This window comes from Anabrus simplex, chromosome 1 (genome assembly GCF_040414725.1).
Source record: "Anabrus simplex isolate iqAnaSimp1 chromosome 1, ASM4041472v1, whole genome shotgun sequence".
Taxonomy (NCBI): Eukaryota; Metazoa; Arthropoda; class Insecta; order Orthoptera; family Tettigoniidae; genus Anabrus; species Anabrus simplex.
The window spans coordinates 314786886-314801796 of NC_090265.1; the positions used below are offsets into that span (position 1 = coordinate 314786886).

General features: G+C 35.8%; 1 protein-coding gene across 1 annotated transcript in view; it reads left to right on the forward strand.

The window, feature by feature from the left end:
- The window catches only part of LOC136865388 (modular serine protease), a 200649-nt gene that overhangs the window by 97984 nt on the left and 87754 nt on the right, over nucleotides 1-14911 (forward strand). Inside the window, exon 6 of the mRNA XM_067142403.2 lies at nucleotides 681-917. Within this exon, the coding sequence (XP_066998504.2) occupies nucleotides 681-917 (237 nt within the window). The remainder of the gene's footprint in view (nucleotides 1-680; nucleotides 918-14911) is intronic.

A 14911-nucleotide genomic window follows, 5' to 3' on the forward strand; every position in this document is an offset into this window, starting at 1 on the left:
TATAATTTGACTACTTGAGAGACAATTGCAGACTGTTGTCTCAATACACTTTCATTCTAAATCTGTGAAGTCATATAATCCATCATTAGAATACGCACACATAAATTTGAGTTTATTGAACCAGAATGTGCAAGAAGTACATATGTCAGCAATTAGGTAAGATCTAGCTGAGCGCACATGGCCACAAAACTTTGTCCCAAAGTTGCATCACCAATCACTATCATTGATAACACCACCTATCAATAGTAAATGAAATCAACAACACTTAAAACAAAAACTAATTAGATAACATTAATAGCCTTCGAGTGACTGAATTTTAAATTTCATAGAAGTAGTATTACTAACAGCGGCACTCAGGCGCACACCGCATGGTAGTAATATTACTACCACTGGGTGGATAGTGTTAACACCTAGATATTGAATAGTGATCCTCATAGGGTACTTCCACTCCATCAGTATAGTAATTAAGACTGAGAGGGCTTTTCATCCTGTTTACCATCCTACCATTGTCTGCTGTTCATCTTACAACACTGTAGAGGTCTTTTTTCCAAAGAATACAGTATATGAAATGTTGTAAACTTATATATAAAAGAGTATGAAGATCAAGAAAGGGAGTAATGTCCTATGTTATCACTAAAAGGATTTGTTAGTTTTGTGTACATTTTTTCCTACTTTTTCAGCCAAAGATGATGTAACCTGTTCTCCAATCACCTCAAAGCGCATCATAGCAACATGTGAATCTTTATATGGCAATCACAGAGGGTGGGTTCCATGTGATAATCCTGTTCCTGTGGGAACTGTTGCCCGGTACCAGTGTCGACAGTATTATGAGCCAAATGAGGAGCACATGGACAATACAGAAAGTATCTGTACGCGGGATGGTACCTGGAGCCAACCTATACTGGAGTGTAAACCAGGTGAGTTGGATATCATTCTCTTTTTAGTCTTATTAGTATTGTTATAAAGGCAATACAATGTGGTTATCAGCCAACTATGTTTATTTGTGCATATATTGGTAAAATAAAAAGTTATTATAACAGAACATTCAGAAAAATCAATGTTTGAATGGTAACGTAATAAGCAGGGCCCAGATTTCTATGTAATATCAAAATGCAAATTATGTACATTAAAATGTAGTAAATATCAGCGAAATGTGTAATTAAATATTATTCATTAATATGTAATATTATTAATGCACTAAATTTACGAAAAATGTTTGTATATTCCTTTTATTATGACTTATGGTTAAAATATGAGACAGTAAAATTGTTGTAAATAACCTACCTCCATATTTTATGACAAAGTCGTCGTAGTTGCTTTAGATTAATTTGTATAGTCTAATGTTTTCTAATTTTGACAGTATTAAATAACCAAATTAAAGGCATAATCAAAATACTTCAAATATGTAAAAATAATAATATGCTCTGTAAATCCCAGAGTATATTACACAATGTATTTTTGAATCTAATTTCCCGTTGCCGTCATGCCCAGGAAATGAAACATGAAAATATTACTAAATAAAGTTAATATAGAATCTGTCTTTAAACCCCTATTAAGTAACACAAATAATATGGTAATATTTTTATCGTGATGTGCAGGTGTTTCCAAGTACTTCCCCATGTTTTCCATTGTGATGTTGTTTTGGCGTTGATCTGATAAAATTCCCTTGTAGCTTAAGAAGGACCGTTTAAGATCGCAGGAAGTTACCGGTGCATATTTTAAAAGAAGAAACTGGCTGGCTGGAATTTGTTCTGGGGGCTCTTCTTTTTTGCCACTAATGATCTTGCAAACAGATAGAGAGCTTGAATAATTTAGATTTTGTTTCAAGACTGCATGGAGCTTGTTAGAAACTCTGACCAATGAAAGGCACTTAGCCATCCCAGATTCTGAGAGAGGATTAGTGCTGTTATGTGGAGTTGAGTCACTCGAACCTACTGTATTTTATGGACAAAGTGTTAGAAACCCCAATTTTAAAGGAATTTTAAAGCCAACTTCAGCAGTTGAAATACATCCTATATGAGATGAAATTTGCAATTTATTTTACTATAGTCTGAAAATTAAATGAGCTGACACAATTTGTATACAGTTTTTAATAATTACTAAGATATATACAAAAATGGTATATTCCTCACATAATATGCAAAAATATGTAATATTACTAAGAATATGTACAAATATGTCAAATGAAGCACAGACATAACCATAATTCCGTGACATTTTTCATTTTCAGTTGTCTACAAGTAAAGGAATAGAATACTGTGGAACCTCGATTATCTGTTCCTGGAAACTACCTTTTCCCAGATTATTCGTTCAGATTACATAGTCCTCCGAGCATCCTAATTAAATCACAGTGTAAAAATCCTGCATTTTCCGTTCCTCCAAGAAACAATTTCTTGGATGAACCATCCAGAAATTTCAGTCTCATCAACGCTAAATCCTCGATGAAGCATTTTTCAAGAAACTGTATCTCGTGAAAGGACGGCTATGGCCTACCTATGGATCTTGGCATTAATGTCCCGTCAGTGCGGTAATTAGAGCAAGTACTGTACTGGAAAAGTGAACGGCAGTGAACTTGCATAAGGAATCATCTTAGCATCGTATTCGGGTGGTATTGTTTAGAGAATCCTCAGAAATCATAAATCAGAGAGTAGCCACAACAATTGGAAGGATACAGAGTGCATTTCGACAGCTCTCTTTGAAGACAGAGTGAGTTTCGTCAAATGTTCGTACTTATAACATGTCTACATTATGTCAGGGTTAGATGTTTATTTTCTTTTCTTTTTTTTATTGTATCGCCAAACAGGTTTTCGGCACTTCTCTCAGGGCATTGTATAGTCACTGGGCTTTCAGGCAGCTATCAAAACTCCTTCTTAACACAAATCTAGTATATTATCGTGTACGATTATGTTATCGAGACCAGAACAGATGTTGCAGTTTTCATACGTAAAGGCATGGGGTTTTTGGGATTGTCTATTACTGTTTTGGTCCTAATATAAGACTGAGAATTTTATGTTTTTGTTTTAAAATGTCATATAAACTGCGGTCGTTCTATTTGCGCAACATTGCATTTAAAAAGTTTGTATCATTTTCCACTAGTACTGACTTGTGCAGCGAGCGCGCTTTCCAGCCGAGTTCAAGGTCATGAATAACCGTAATTTTTGAAGTTTTGATTTCCAATTTGATTGTGATTAGTAACAGGCAGAATTGAATATAGTGCATTCAGGAACTTTTGAGAATCGATACTTGCATTCGAAACCATATTCTCGAGTTCAATTTAACCTCAAAAGTCAATGTAGGCATGATTTATGTGGTACAAGATTTCCAAAAACTGACTACAAACAGTATACCGGTGACCAAATTACAATAGAAAATTTAAAAAAGAAGGGATTTCGCTATCATGTTGGGCACCTTTGTATCTAATGTGCTTTAGTTTATAAGAATAGAGAATTAAAAACTACTTGTGGTCAATTGTTGTTTGGCTTGGCATAATTAGATTTTTCGAAGAGTTTGGCTGATCAAAGTTGCTGAATTCAAAAAAGTTTTCACGGGAAACTGACAAAGTTTCTCTGGTAAAACTGAATGTAAAGTTTCGAGATTTGTAACTCCCATACCGGACATTAATGTGCACCATCCCGCGTCCAGGTTGATTACACGAGTTTCCAGACTAGCTCTTGATAATAATTTCATCTGCCGAATATTCTTGGGTTGTGAGTTCCGCGTGAGAAAGAACACCGGCGGCCTACGGTAAATACCAACCTACGTAGATGAACGTCTTCAACACGCTATTAGTCGGTTACCGTATATTTTCGACACCAAATTTTATCGCAAAAATCAGATTATCGTGGCTTGCCAAGAACACCGTACATGATATCATCATGATCGCAATGAAAATTAATCATTCCAAGCTTATATCTAGTACTTACTCTAAGCAGACATTGAAAGAATCCAATATTACTCTACTCAACTTTTATTCATAAATTGATTTATGGATGAATTGGAATAAACGTTGATTACCTTGAAAATCATTTATACAGTATAGCAGGTTTCCTATTCAATCAGTTTCTCAATAATATATTGATGTTGTCTTGAAGAAATAGGTTTGGGAAAACCTCTGATAAATAAATAAATAAATGAATTGAGGCCTTATTCATCTGACTCATAATCTTAGCCTATCGAAAAATTGTATTCTAACTAAGTAGTTTCCAAGGGATTGAAATGAAAAGAAAATAATTAAATTACATAATAAGTAAAATTACTCAACATAATTGAAAAAGTTGGATAATTGCAATAATTATAATTATTATAATGTTTGTAATGAAAGAATTATTTGGATGCATCCGAAAGTTCTAAGTAAAATAAACTATATTCCTACTATATACAATTCAAATTAAAGTTCAATTGGAAAATGAGGAAAACGCAAAGAAAATGGCCAATAATTAATGACTCAATTAATTAATTAATTAATTAATTAATTAAGATCTGGAATCTTTGAATATTATACTAAGTTGCTTCTCGAAATCATCAAGATTCAATTGCCTGAATTAAATTCACACAGAATTACAGAAATGTATATCACTCGGTTGAAAACAGTTCATCTCAATGTCCACGCACAGTAGAAAAATCGTGTGAAAAGATTACTATTTGATCCTTAGGTATTTACTCTATTCGAAGTTTCAATTTGTTCAATGTTTCATATTTTGTACCAATTAGCCTCCATATAAGCAAAACCAAGTCCACTTTAAGTCGTAAGCATTTTCAAATTATTTCCATCGTAAGGATTACATTGCTAAATTATTCAATTATTCCTTTAATTCATGGTTAAATTTCAGCTAAAGTGCGTATATGACTTACCATAACATTTCCAAGTATATCACGATTAATAATCCAACGAAATACCATGTGTGGAAAAACTGACACATAGGAAGACTCTATCCTCATCTAAAATCCACATATGAAAGTCTAAGTTACCAGTGATGACTAATATTGCTCCAAGAGAAAATAAATAAATCGTAAGCTGACTTGCCGTAAGTGAGAATATATGAAAACAGTCGTAGTTATGTCAGTGAAGGTCTAAATGTTTATGTAAGTGATCTCTTGGCTCTTCGAAGATCCTACTTATTCAATTAATTCTTTAGTGATGGCATTAAGATCGTATCCTAAACTGTATCATATATATATTAGGGAAATAAATAGCAATCAGAAACAGTACGTTTCACTACCGACACCTTAGCATGTGCAACCCACACATACTACCATTTCTCGAAGAAATACTATGACCGACACCTTAAATAACAGTAACTATCACCATCAAAATACACCAGCAATTCATATGCTAACTATATTCATTATTTAACACTTCCATTATCGCGTAGCATTTATAATTGAAGCACTCATTCCATCAAAACACAACATATGTACTATCACCTGCACATATATATATATTCATTACCATTACTGTCATAGTATCAAATAAATAGTACACTGTAACCTTAAAATTGTGCCATCAAATTTCCTTATAATATTCCCTAAATACGATCTTTACGCTTGCTATTAGTCATAACCATCATGCATATAAATATTAGGTTCCTCATAATACTCTTATATTTCACTGACAACAAATTATGAAAAATATCAATCACTTCTCCACTATCATATTGACAAACTTACGAACGGAATTTCACTGGTACTTTAACGCCTATGTTTGGAATTTACGGTAACTTTGGATGAATACCTATTTCCTTGTGAACACACACACGTATATTAATTACGCACACAAAATGTTACTACGTATATTATACATTAACCCAAAGAATAAGGTTTTCTACTTACGATACGACTTAAATGGGGACTTATCTTTGCTTATTGGATCTGGCTTCCATCTCGCTGTTGATCGTCATGGGATGGTAGGTCTTGCTCCCTGGTTCGGCTTAAGTAATAAGGAATCATCTCGTCATCACAGCTGACTACTATCCTCCTGGATCATCCATCTCGTCAAGCGTTACCATAGCCAGAGTAGTCCTCGCCTCAGCTTCTTAGAACATCATGACGGCCTCCATTGCATCAAGGACAGAATAATACCAGGCATTAGTGGATTTATACATGGTAATCTGCTTAGTAATGCTAATGTGGTCAGTATATTTGTTTTCTGTTCCGCTTAATTTGCCTATAAGACTCTAAATATCGTCTTGTTTCAAACTGCCTTGCTCGCCGAAACGTTATGAATTTTATGTGCTTTAAGGATTGCACTCTGTTCCGTCTACTTCAGTTCTCTTGATGTTATGCAGTATCGGGCAAATAAAATGTTCCGAGCCCAACCGTGACGTAGTGAAGCTCCAACTTGACGTTTCTTATCAGCTGGTCTTTTATCTCACGTATATGTCAAATACAGCTGGTGTTCGGCGGGTTATCGTTGACTTGATCTTATCTCTAACAGTAGACTAAACTCTCCAATTATTACTGGGTTTCTTTACGCGATTCCGTCTTTCTTGGTGTAGTGCTCAATTAAGAATCCTTTCTTTAATGGAAGATTTTTTTTTCAATAATGGATTCAAATAATCCGCTCTCGTCATTCTTTCGCACTGCCTTCTAAAAAAAAATTCCTTCTGTGATTGCCGGTTGAATTTATCATCTCTTCAGTTCATACAGCTGTTAATTGTTTTTATTCTGACCCGCTAATAGCCGAAGCGCCATTTTTGTTCCAAATATAGTAACTATAGAACGGTGAAATGGCACATTTACTCCCCGCACGTTGTCTTAAATATATGGCTTGCTATATATTTATCCTATATATTTCTAAGATCATAAATGGGACTTTTCACTGTTCATAGTTAAAATTTTGAGAGCATTACTGTAAGTTTTTTTTTAAATTGGATTAGTTCGTTCTTCTCATAAGCCATTCCACTTCTCATTCCTTATTTAACTACGTCATTTGATGGATCCTAATTCCTTTGTTCCTTGTAATATAACTTAATATTTGCCGCATTGTGTATTTCTTTACTTCTACCATTCAGATCGTGAACTTCATAAGCGTTGTTTCCAAATGACCGATGTATAACAAATGGTCCATCGAATAAATGTATGAACTTTGCAAATACTTTAGTGGATACGTTTGAGATTGCTGGCTTCTTTACTAATATAAGGATTGATTTCCCACGAGTCTACTCGTGTAATAACTATGAATTTTGGAATTTTTCATTGCGTTTTCAACATTCTCCTTGTCTTTCTATAGATAAGTTAACATTCTTCTCCTTCCGTCTGGTAATCTTGACGTCCACTTTCGTTCGTCTTCTTCTCTTCTTGCTTTCGTTTTCACCTTTGAACATGGTTCTTTCTCTTCATACGTATTTGCTTGCCATTTCTTTGAAGTAACCTTCGGTTTTCTTATGAATCGTTTGGTCAGTACTGTGCTAGCCTCAAGTAAATGAATTTCTTTCTTTTCTTCTTGCAAATCTGCCTTATGCATGTTTACATGATTCTGCATCTGCCGAATTTCTGCTTGAACTATCTTGGTTTCCATTTTTCTTCTTTTTCTTTGTCTCTCCTCCATTCTCGCAATTTGCTTCATCTGCTTTCGTTGCCATTCTTCTCGTATGTCTGGTTTTTCTGGTTTTTCTCTTCTTATTTCTTCTCTGAATAGTTCTCGTTGTTTCTCCTTCGGTTGTTCAATTATTTTCAGTAGTTTTTCTTCTCGGTTTTCAACATCTTCTTCTTTCTTCTCCTCCGGTTTCCCAGCTTCTTCTTGTGATGATCTTCATTGATTTTCATGTTCTTCTTTCTTCTCCATTCCTCCTTTAATTTCGGCTCTCCATTCATCTATAGTGTTAATGATCTCGTTTGCAGTTGATCGTACTTTCAAGATTTCTTCCTTTATCTCCATTACCATTATTCTGTGTTTTCTTTCTCGTTCCCTAGTTATCTCTTCCATCTTTTCCTGATATTTGATCAATTCTTCCTTCTGTTCCTGACGACCTTTCTTCATCTCTTCCCTCATCTCCTGCTTCATTTCTTGCTTCATCTCCTCCATCATTTGTCTCTGCTTCTCTTCCTGTTTACCAATGATTTCTTCCTTCATCCGCTTCATCTCCTCCATCATCTGCTTATGTTTCTCTTCCTGTCTACTAGTGATTTCTTCCATGAATCTCTTATATCTCTCTTCTTGCTTCCTCTCTTTCTCTTCCTGTTCTTCCTTCTGTTTTCTCTCCTTCTCTTCCTGTTCTTCCTTATCACGCTTTCGGTTTTCTTCCATCATTCGCTGTTGCTTTTCCATCATTCCTCTTAAGATTTCGAACATTCCCTGTTGTTCTTCTTTCTGTCTCCTCTCCTTCTCTTCCTGTCTCTTCTCCTTTTCTTCCTGTCTCTTCTCCTTTTCTTCCTGTTCCTCCTTCTGTATTCTCTGGTATTCTTCAAATTGTGCTTTTAATTGACTCAATGTTGACATCTTTACTTTTACGTATTATCTCCGAATTCTCTATTATTTCAGAAAATACTCTAATTCTGCCCTAATTCCTCTATAGTTCAATATTCACAAATATTCTTATCCTTACTCACTCAACTGTACTGATACAATGCTTAAATATAGGCTTAACTACTCTGACTAGGCTTTGCTTACGAGGATGACCCAATTACTCCACAAAATATGAAACATTTACCTTAATGACTAAGATTCCAAATCCTAATTCTGGCCTAAATAATTAAAAAAATTCAAATAACTCAACTTATCATCTACTTCTATATCTAAGTTATTTCATAATAAATGGTGACCAACATGTTAGTAACATCCCTTACATCCACTTACAATGTTTTATATTTACAATTATAAAGTCCTCATATTCTATTTCAGCTTCCTCTGGACAGAAATTCGATTATTTCCAGCCATCCTGAAATATTTTCTTCCTCTCATTCATCCGTTTCTCTCCCCTTTTACTTCTGATTATTATTATTATTGGGCATCTATTCGATTTCACAGTCCACTGTTCTGCTGTGCTTTCTTCGATCCCAATATAATACCTGGTCAAACGACATTTTTTTTATTAGATATGACTAAATTTTGCATGATACCTCCATTTTCACTCCATTATCTCGTCCATACATTCAAAATCCTCTGTGAATCAACTCCTAAAATATACCTTTCCTTCTTATCAAGGCTCTTTCAGTAAAATTTGAAATTGCCACATGTTTGTGTAATTCTACAATACTCAACAACTCCATTTCTTGACCTTAATATCTTTCTCTCCATTCTGAATATGACGTAGCATCATATGAATATGGTTTGATAACCAACATCTCTCTCCCACGGTGTTTTTCTCTTGAATTATTCCACTATTGCGGCATCAATTACTACATGTTTTAGCCACATTTTGCCCCACAGTGTCCTCCTATATTTGCTACAGATTACTCCCACGGTGTCTTTCTCTTGAATTGCCCCGCAGTTGGGCAGCCAATTAACTACATGCACCATCCCGCGTCCAGGTTGATTACACGAGTTTCCAGACTAGCTCTTGATAATAATTTCATCTGCCGAATATTCTTGGGTTGTGAGTTCCGCGTGAGAAAGAACACACCGGCGGCCTACGGTAAATACCAACCTACGTAGATGAACGTCTTCAACACGCTATTAGTCGGTTACCGTATATTTTCGACACCAAATTTTATCGCAAAAATCAGATTATCGTGGCTTGCCAAGAACACCGTACATGATATCATCATGATCGCAATGAAAATTAATCATTCCAAGCTTATATCTAGTACTTACTCTAAGCAGACATTGAAAGAATCCAATATTACTCTACTCAACTTTTATTCATAAATTGATTTATGGATGAATTGGAATAAACGTTGATTACCTTGAAAATCATTTATACAGTATAGCAGGTTTCCTATTCAATCAGTTTCTCAATAATATATTGATGTTGTCTTGAAGAAATAGGTTTGGGAAAACCTCTGATAAATAAATAAATAAATGAATTGAGGCCTTATTCATCTGACTCATAATCTTAGCCTATCGAAAAATTGTATTCTAACTAAGTAGTTTCCAAGGGATTGAAATAAAAAGAAAATAATTAAATTACATAATAAGTAAAATTACTCAACATAATTGAAAAAGTTGGATAATTGCAATAATTATAATTATTATAATGTTTGTAATGAAAGAATTATTTGGATGCATCCGAAAGTTCTAAGTAAAATAAACTATATTCCTACTATATACAATTCAAATTAAAGTTCAATTGGAAAATGAGGAAAACGCAAAGAAAATGGCCAATAATTAATGACTCAATTAATTAATTAATTAATTAATTAAGATCTGGAATCTTTGAATATTATACTAAGTTGCTTCTCGAAATCATCAAGATTCAATTGCCTGAATTAAATTCACACAGAATTACAGAAATGTATATCACTCGGTTGAAAACAGTTCATCTCAATGTCCACGCACAGTAGAAAAATCGTGTGAAAAGATTACTATTTGATCCTTAGGTATTTACTCTATTCGAAGTTTCAATTTGTTCAATGTTTCATATTTTGTACCAATTAGCCTCCATATAAGCAAAACCAAGTCCACTTTAAGTCGTAAGCATTTTCAAATTATTTCCATCGTAAGGATTACATTGCTAAATTATTCAATTATTCCTTTAATTCATGGTTAAATTTCAGCTAAAGTGCGTATATGACTTACCATAACATTTCCAAGTATATCACGATTAATAATCCAACGAAATACCATGTGTGGAAAAACTGACACATAGGAAGACTCTATCCTCATCTAAAATCCACATATGAAAGTCTAAGTTACCAGTGATGACTAATATTGCTCCAAGAGAAAATAAATAAATCGTAAGCTGACTTGCCGTAAGTGAGAATATATGAAAACAGTCGTAGTTATGTCAGTGAAGGTCTAAATGTTTATGTAAGTGATCTCTTGGCTCTTCGAAGATCCTACTTATTCAATTAATTCTTTAGTGATGGCATTAAGATCGTATCCTAAACTGTATCATATATATATTAGGGAAATAAATAGCAATCAGAAACAGTACGTTTCACTACCGACACCTTAGCATGTGCAACCCACACATACTACCATTTCTCGAAGAAATACTATGACCGACACCTTAAATAACAGTAACTATCACCATCAAAATACACCAGCAATTCATATGCTAACTATATTCATTATTTAACACTTCCATTATCGCGTAGCATTTATAATTGAAGCACTCATTCCATCAAAACACAACATATGTACTATCACCTGCACATATATATATATTCATTACCATTACTGTCATAGTATCAAATAAATAGTACACTGTAACCTTAAAATTGTGCCATCAAATTTCCTTATAATATTCCCTAAATACGATCTTTACGCTTGCTATTAGTCATAACCATCATGCATATAAATATTAGGTTCCTCATAATACTCTTATATTTCACTGACAACAAATTATGAAAAATATCAATCACTTCTCCACTATCATATTGACAAACTTACGAACGGAATTTCACTGGTACTTTAACGCCTATGTTTGGAATTTACGGTAACTTTGGATGAATACCTATTTCCTCGTGAACACACACACGTATATTAATTACGCACACAAAATGTTACTACGTATATTATACATTAACCCAAAGAATAAGGTTTTCTACTTACGATACGACTTAAATGGGGACTTATCTTTGCTTATTGGATCTGGCTTCCATCTCGCTGTTGATCGTCATGGGATGGTAGGTCTTGCTCCCTGGTTCGGCTTAAGTAATAAGGAATCATCTCGTCATCACAGCTGACTACTATCCTCCTGGATCATCCATCTCGTCAAGCGTTACCATAGCCAGAGTAGTCCTCGCCTCAGCTTCTTAGAACATCATGACGGCCTCCATTGCATCAAGGACAGAATAATACCAGGCATTAGTGGATTTATACATGGTAATCTGCTTAGTAATGCTAATGTGGTCAGTATATTTGTTTTCTGTTCCGCTTAATTTGCCTATAAGACTCTAAATATCGTCTTGTTTCAAACTGCCTTGCTCGCCGAAACGTTATGAATTTTATGTGCTTTAAGGATTGCACTCTGTTCCGTCTACTTCAGTTCTCTTGATGTTATGCAGTATCGGGCAAATAAAATGTTCCGAGCCCAACCGTGACGTAGTGAAGCTCCAACTTGACGTTTCTTATCAGCTGGTCTTTTATCTCACGTATATGTCAAATACAGCTGGTGTTCGGCGGGTTATCGTTGACTTGATCTTATCTCTAACAGTAGACTAAACTCTCCAATTATTACTGGGTTTCTTTACGCGATTCCGTCTTTCTTGGTGTAGTGCTCAATTAAGAATCCTTTCTTTAATGGAAGATTTTTTTTCAATAATGGATTTAAATAATCCGCTCTCGTCATTCTTTCGCACTGCCTTCTAAAAAAAAATTCCTTCTGTGATTGCCGGTTGAATTTATCATCTCTTCAGTTCATACAGCTGTTAATTGTTTTTATTCTGACCCGCTAATAGCCGAAGCGCCATTTTTGTTCCAAATATAGTAACTATAGAACGGTGAAATGGCACAAATGTTTGAAGCTGACCCCATGGTCTAACTTGCCTGCCTCTTACCCGGAGGGCCCGAGTTCGATTCCTGGCCAGGTCAGGCATTTTTATCTGGATATGAAGGGCTGGTTCCAGGTCCACTCAGCCTATGGTTACCTTTAATTGAGGAACTATCTAATGGTGAGATGGCCACCCCGGTCTAGAGAACCGGGAAATACAGCCGAGAGGATTCATCACACTGACCATGCGTTAGCTCATAATCTACAAGGCCTTCAGGGCTGAGCAGCGGTCACTTGGTGCGAAGGCCCATTGGGGCTGTAGTTTGGTTTGGTTTGGTTTAGAAGTCTTTGTAAAATTATAATTATACATGTTTCATTTTTGTGACATCGAGCCAAATTGCTGATGGTTTCCGTTCGTTCACGGATTTTCCGTTTTCCCCTCATTCTACGTTTTTTTTTCATTGTATGAAAGTAACAGACAATGTTTTTATGTTCAATTTGTTGTACCTGAAGGAAAATAAACTGAGCTTTCTGCTGGGTGCTCCACATTGTACTGGCCTGGCTACAAAACACACATGCATACGCATGGACAGAAACAAAACTACCCGTTTTATTCTTCCACTAGTTATTTATTGACACTTGTTTCACATGTCATCTCAATTTCTCTTAGTTAAACAAGAGAACAGGGGTTTGGATAGAACAGGGGTTTGGATAAAAAAAAGTCTTAGAGTTCCCAGGTTCACAGAATAAACACAGCCTGTCATCTAACATCCTAACATCCTCCCACCTTCTGATTCTAACAACTTATAGAATCAAAACATACACAACATATATGAGTTATCTCCTACTTGACGCATTATCACCTGCATCTTCAAACGGAGAACACCCTCTGCATCTCCTAGAACGTGAAATTTATTCAAAGGCGATTCCTTCGTATATCTGAAACTTTCTTCTTGGACGATCTTTACTAAATGCCTTTCTGCAGCATCCAATTCTCTGGCAAACAACTCTCCAGTAATAGTCTTCTTCCTTGCGTTGTTAATGAATCACTGCATCCATGCTACCATTCGAAGGATCTTGTTGTATGTAGAGAAATAGCTCAAGTACCATGCCTCTTTCTGACAGGAGGTAACCAGTGATAAAACATCGTCCTTTTTTCTCTCTTGGATTACCTCTTCTTGATTTACGACAGACTGGGACTTTGGTCATTCTTCTTCAGACAATTTGAGCCAGCTTGGACCCTCCCACCATAGTGACTCTGGAGCTTTCTTGTATTACAGCTTCTGGAAGGTAGATCGGCAGGGTTTTCTTGTCCAGGGATGTGTTTCCAGTCCCTGGGATTGGAGTTGGTGCGGATTTCTTTCATCCTGTTCCCAACAAATGTTCCCCAGTGACATTCTCTAGTGATCCAGTGCAACACAGTGGTTGAATCTGTCCAGTAATACTCCCTCACGTCTGTTGTATGTCCGTCGCTCCCTTCTCGATCCGCCAGCCAGCTACACGCGTGCCAGTGTGTTATTCTTCGAGCCTCGACGCGCAGCCCTCAGTGCGCGTGCCTGGAACGTCGTGTGTGCTATATAAAGGAGCTCCTAGCCTGTCCAGACGCTCACTGACCCTGGTGTCCAGCTCCAGAATACACCCTACGTCGAGCACGGAGGCTACTCCTCTTGAAAATGTGCTTCGGCCAGGTGGACTGAATTTCTGGCAGTAAGAGGTCTCACCTCGGGTCACCGCTCCTCTTGCCTATTCCGCTGTCCATGCTCAGTCTTACCATTATATACCACTGTCATTCCCTAGCTAATGCAAGCTCCCATTATCAACTTAGTTTCGCTAAGTAGGAACTCTTCAGTCATTGAACTTACGTTAATGAACTCAGACACTTCAACAAGGAAGGACTCTCTGTGATATTTACGTCAGTGCTTCTGATAGTTTTCGACTATCAAGAACTTTTCATGTCACAAAGACTATCTTTCCGAAATAGTAATGAAAGTGAATACTCCAACGTGTATATAGTGTACAAAGACAGACTCTTTCTCCAAATTCATAGTTCAATTTGCTTCGAGATAACTTTCAGTTTTGTTAGCATAAATATTGTAATTTTACATGTGAAGCAAATAAAGAAGTTGTGCTTTTTGTAAACCCAACCTTGTTTACAACAATGTCAGTTATATTTAACCCTTTCTTCACTTGTATGGCTAGACGTACTCCTATTAAGCAAGCCAACAATTCCAACCTAGGAATAGTTGTACTTTTGAGTGGAGCAACCCTCGAGTTTGCTTGTAGCAAACTTACAGCTACTTGCTGTGTATTTTTGCATCTCAGAAATACAGCCGTTGCATAGGATAATTTTGATGCATCGCAAAAGATGTGCAAAGAAC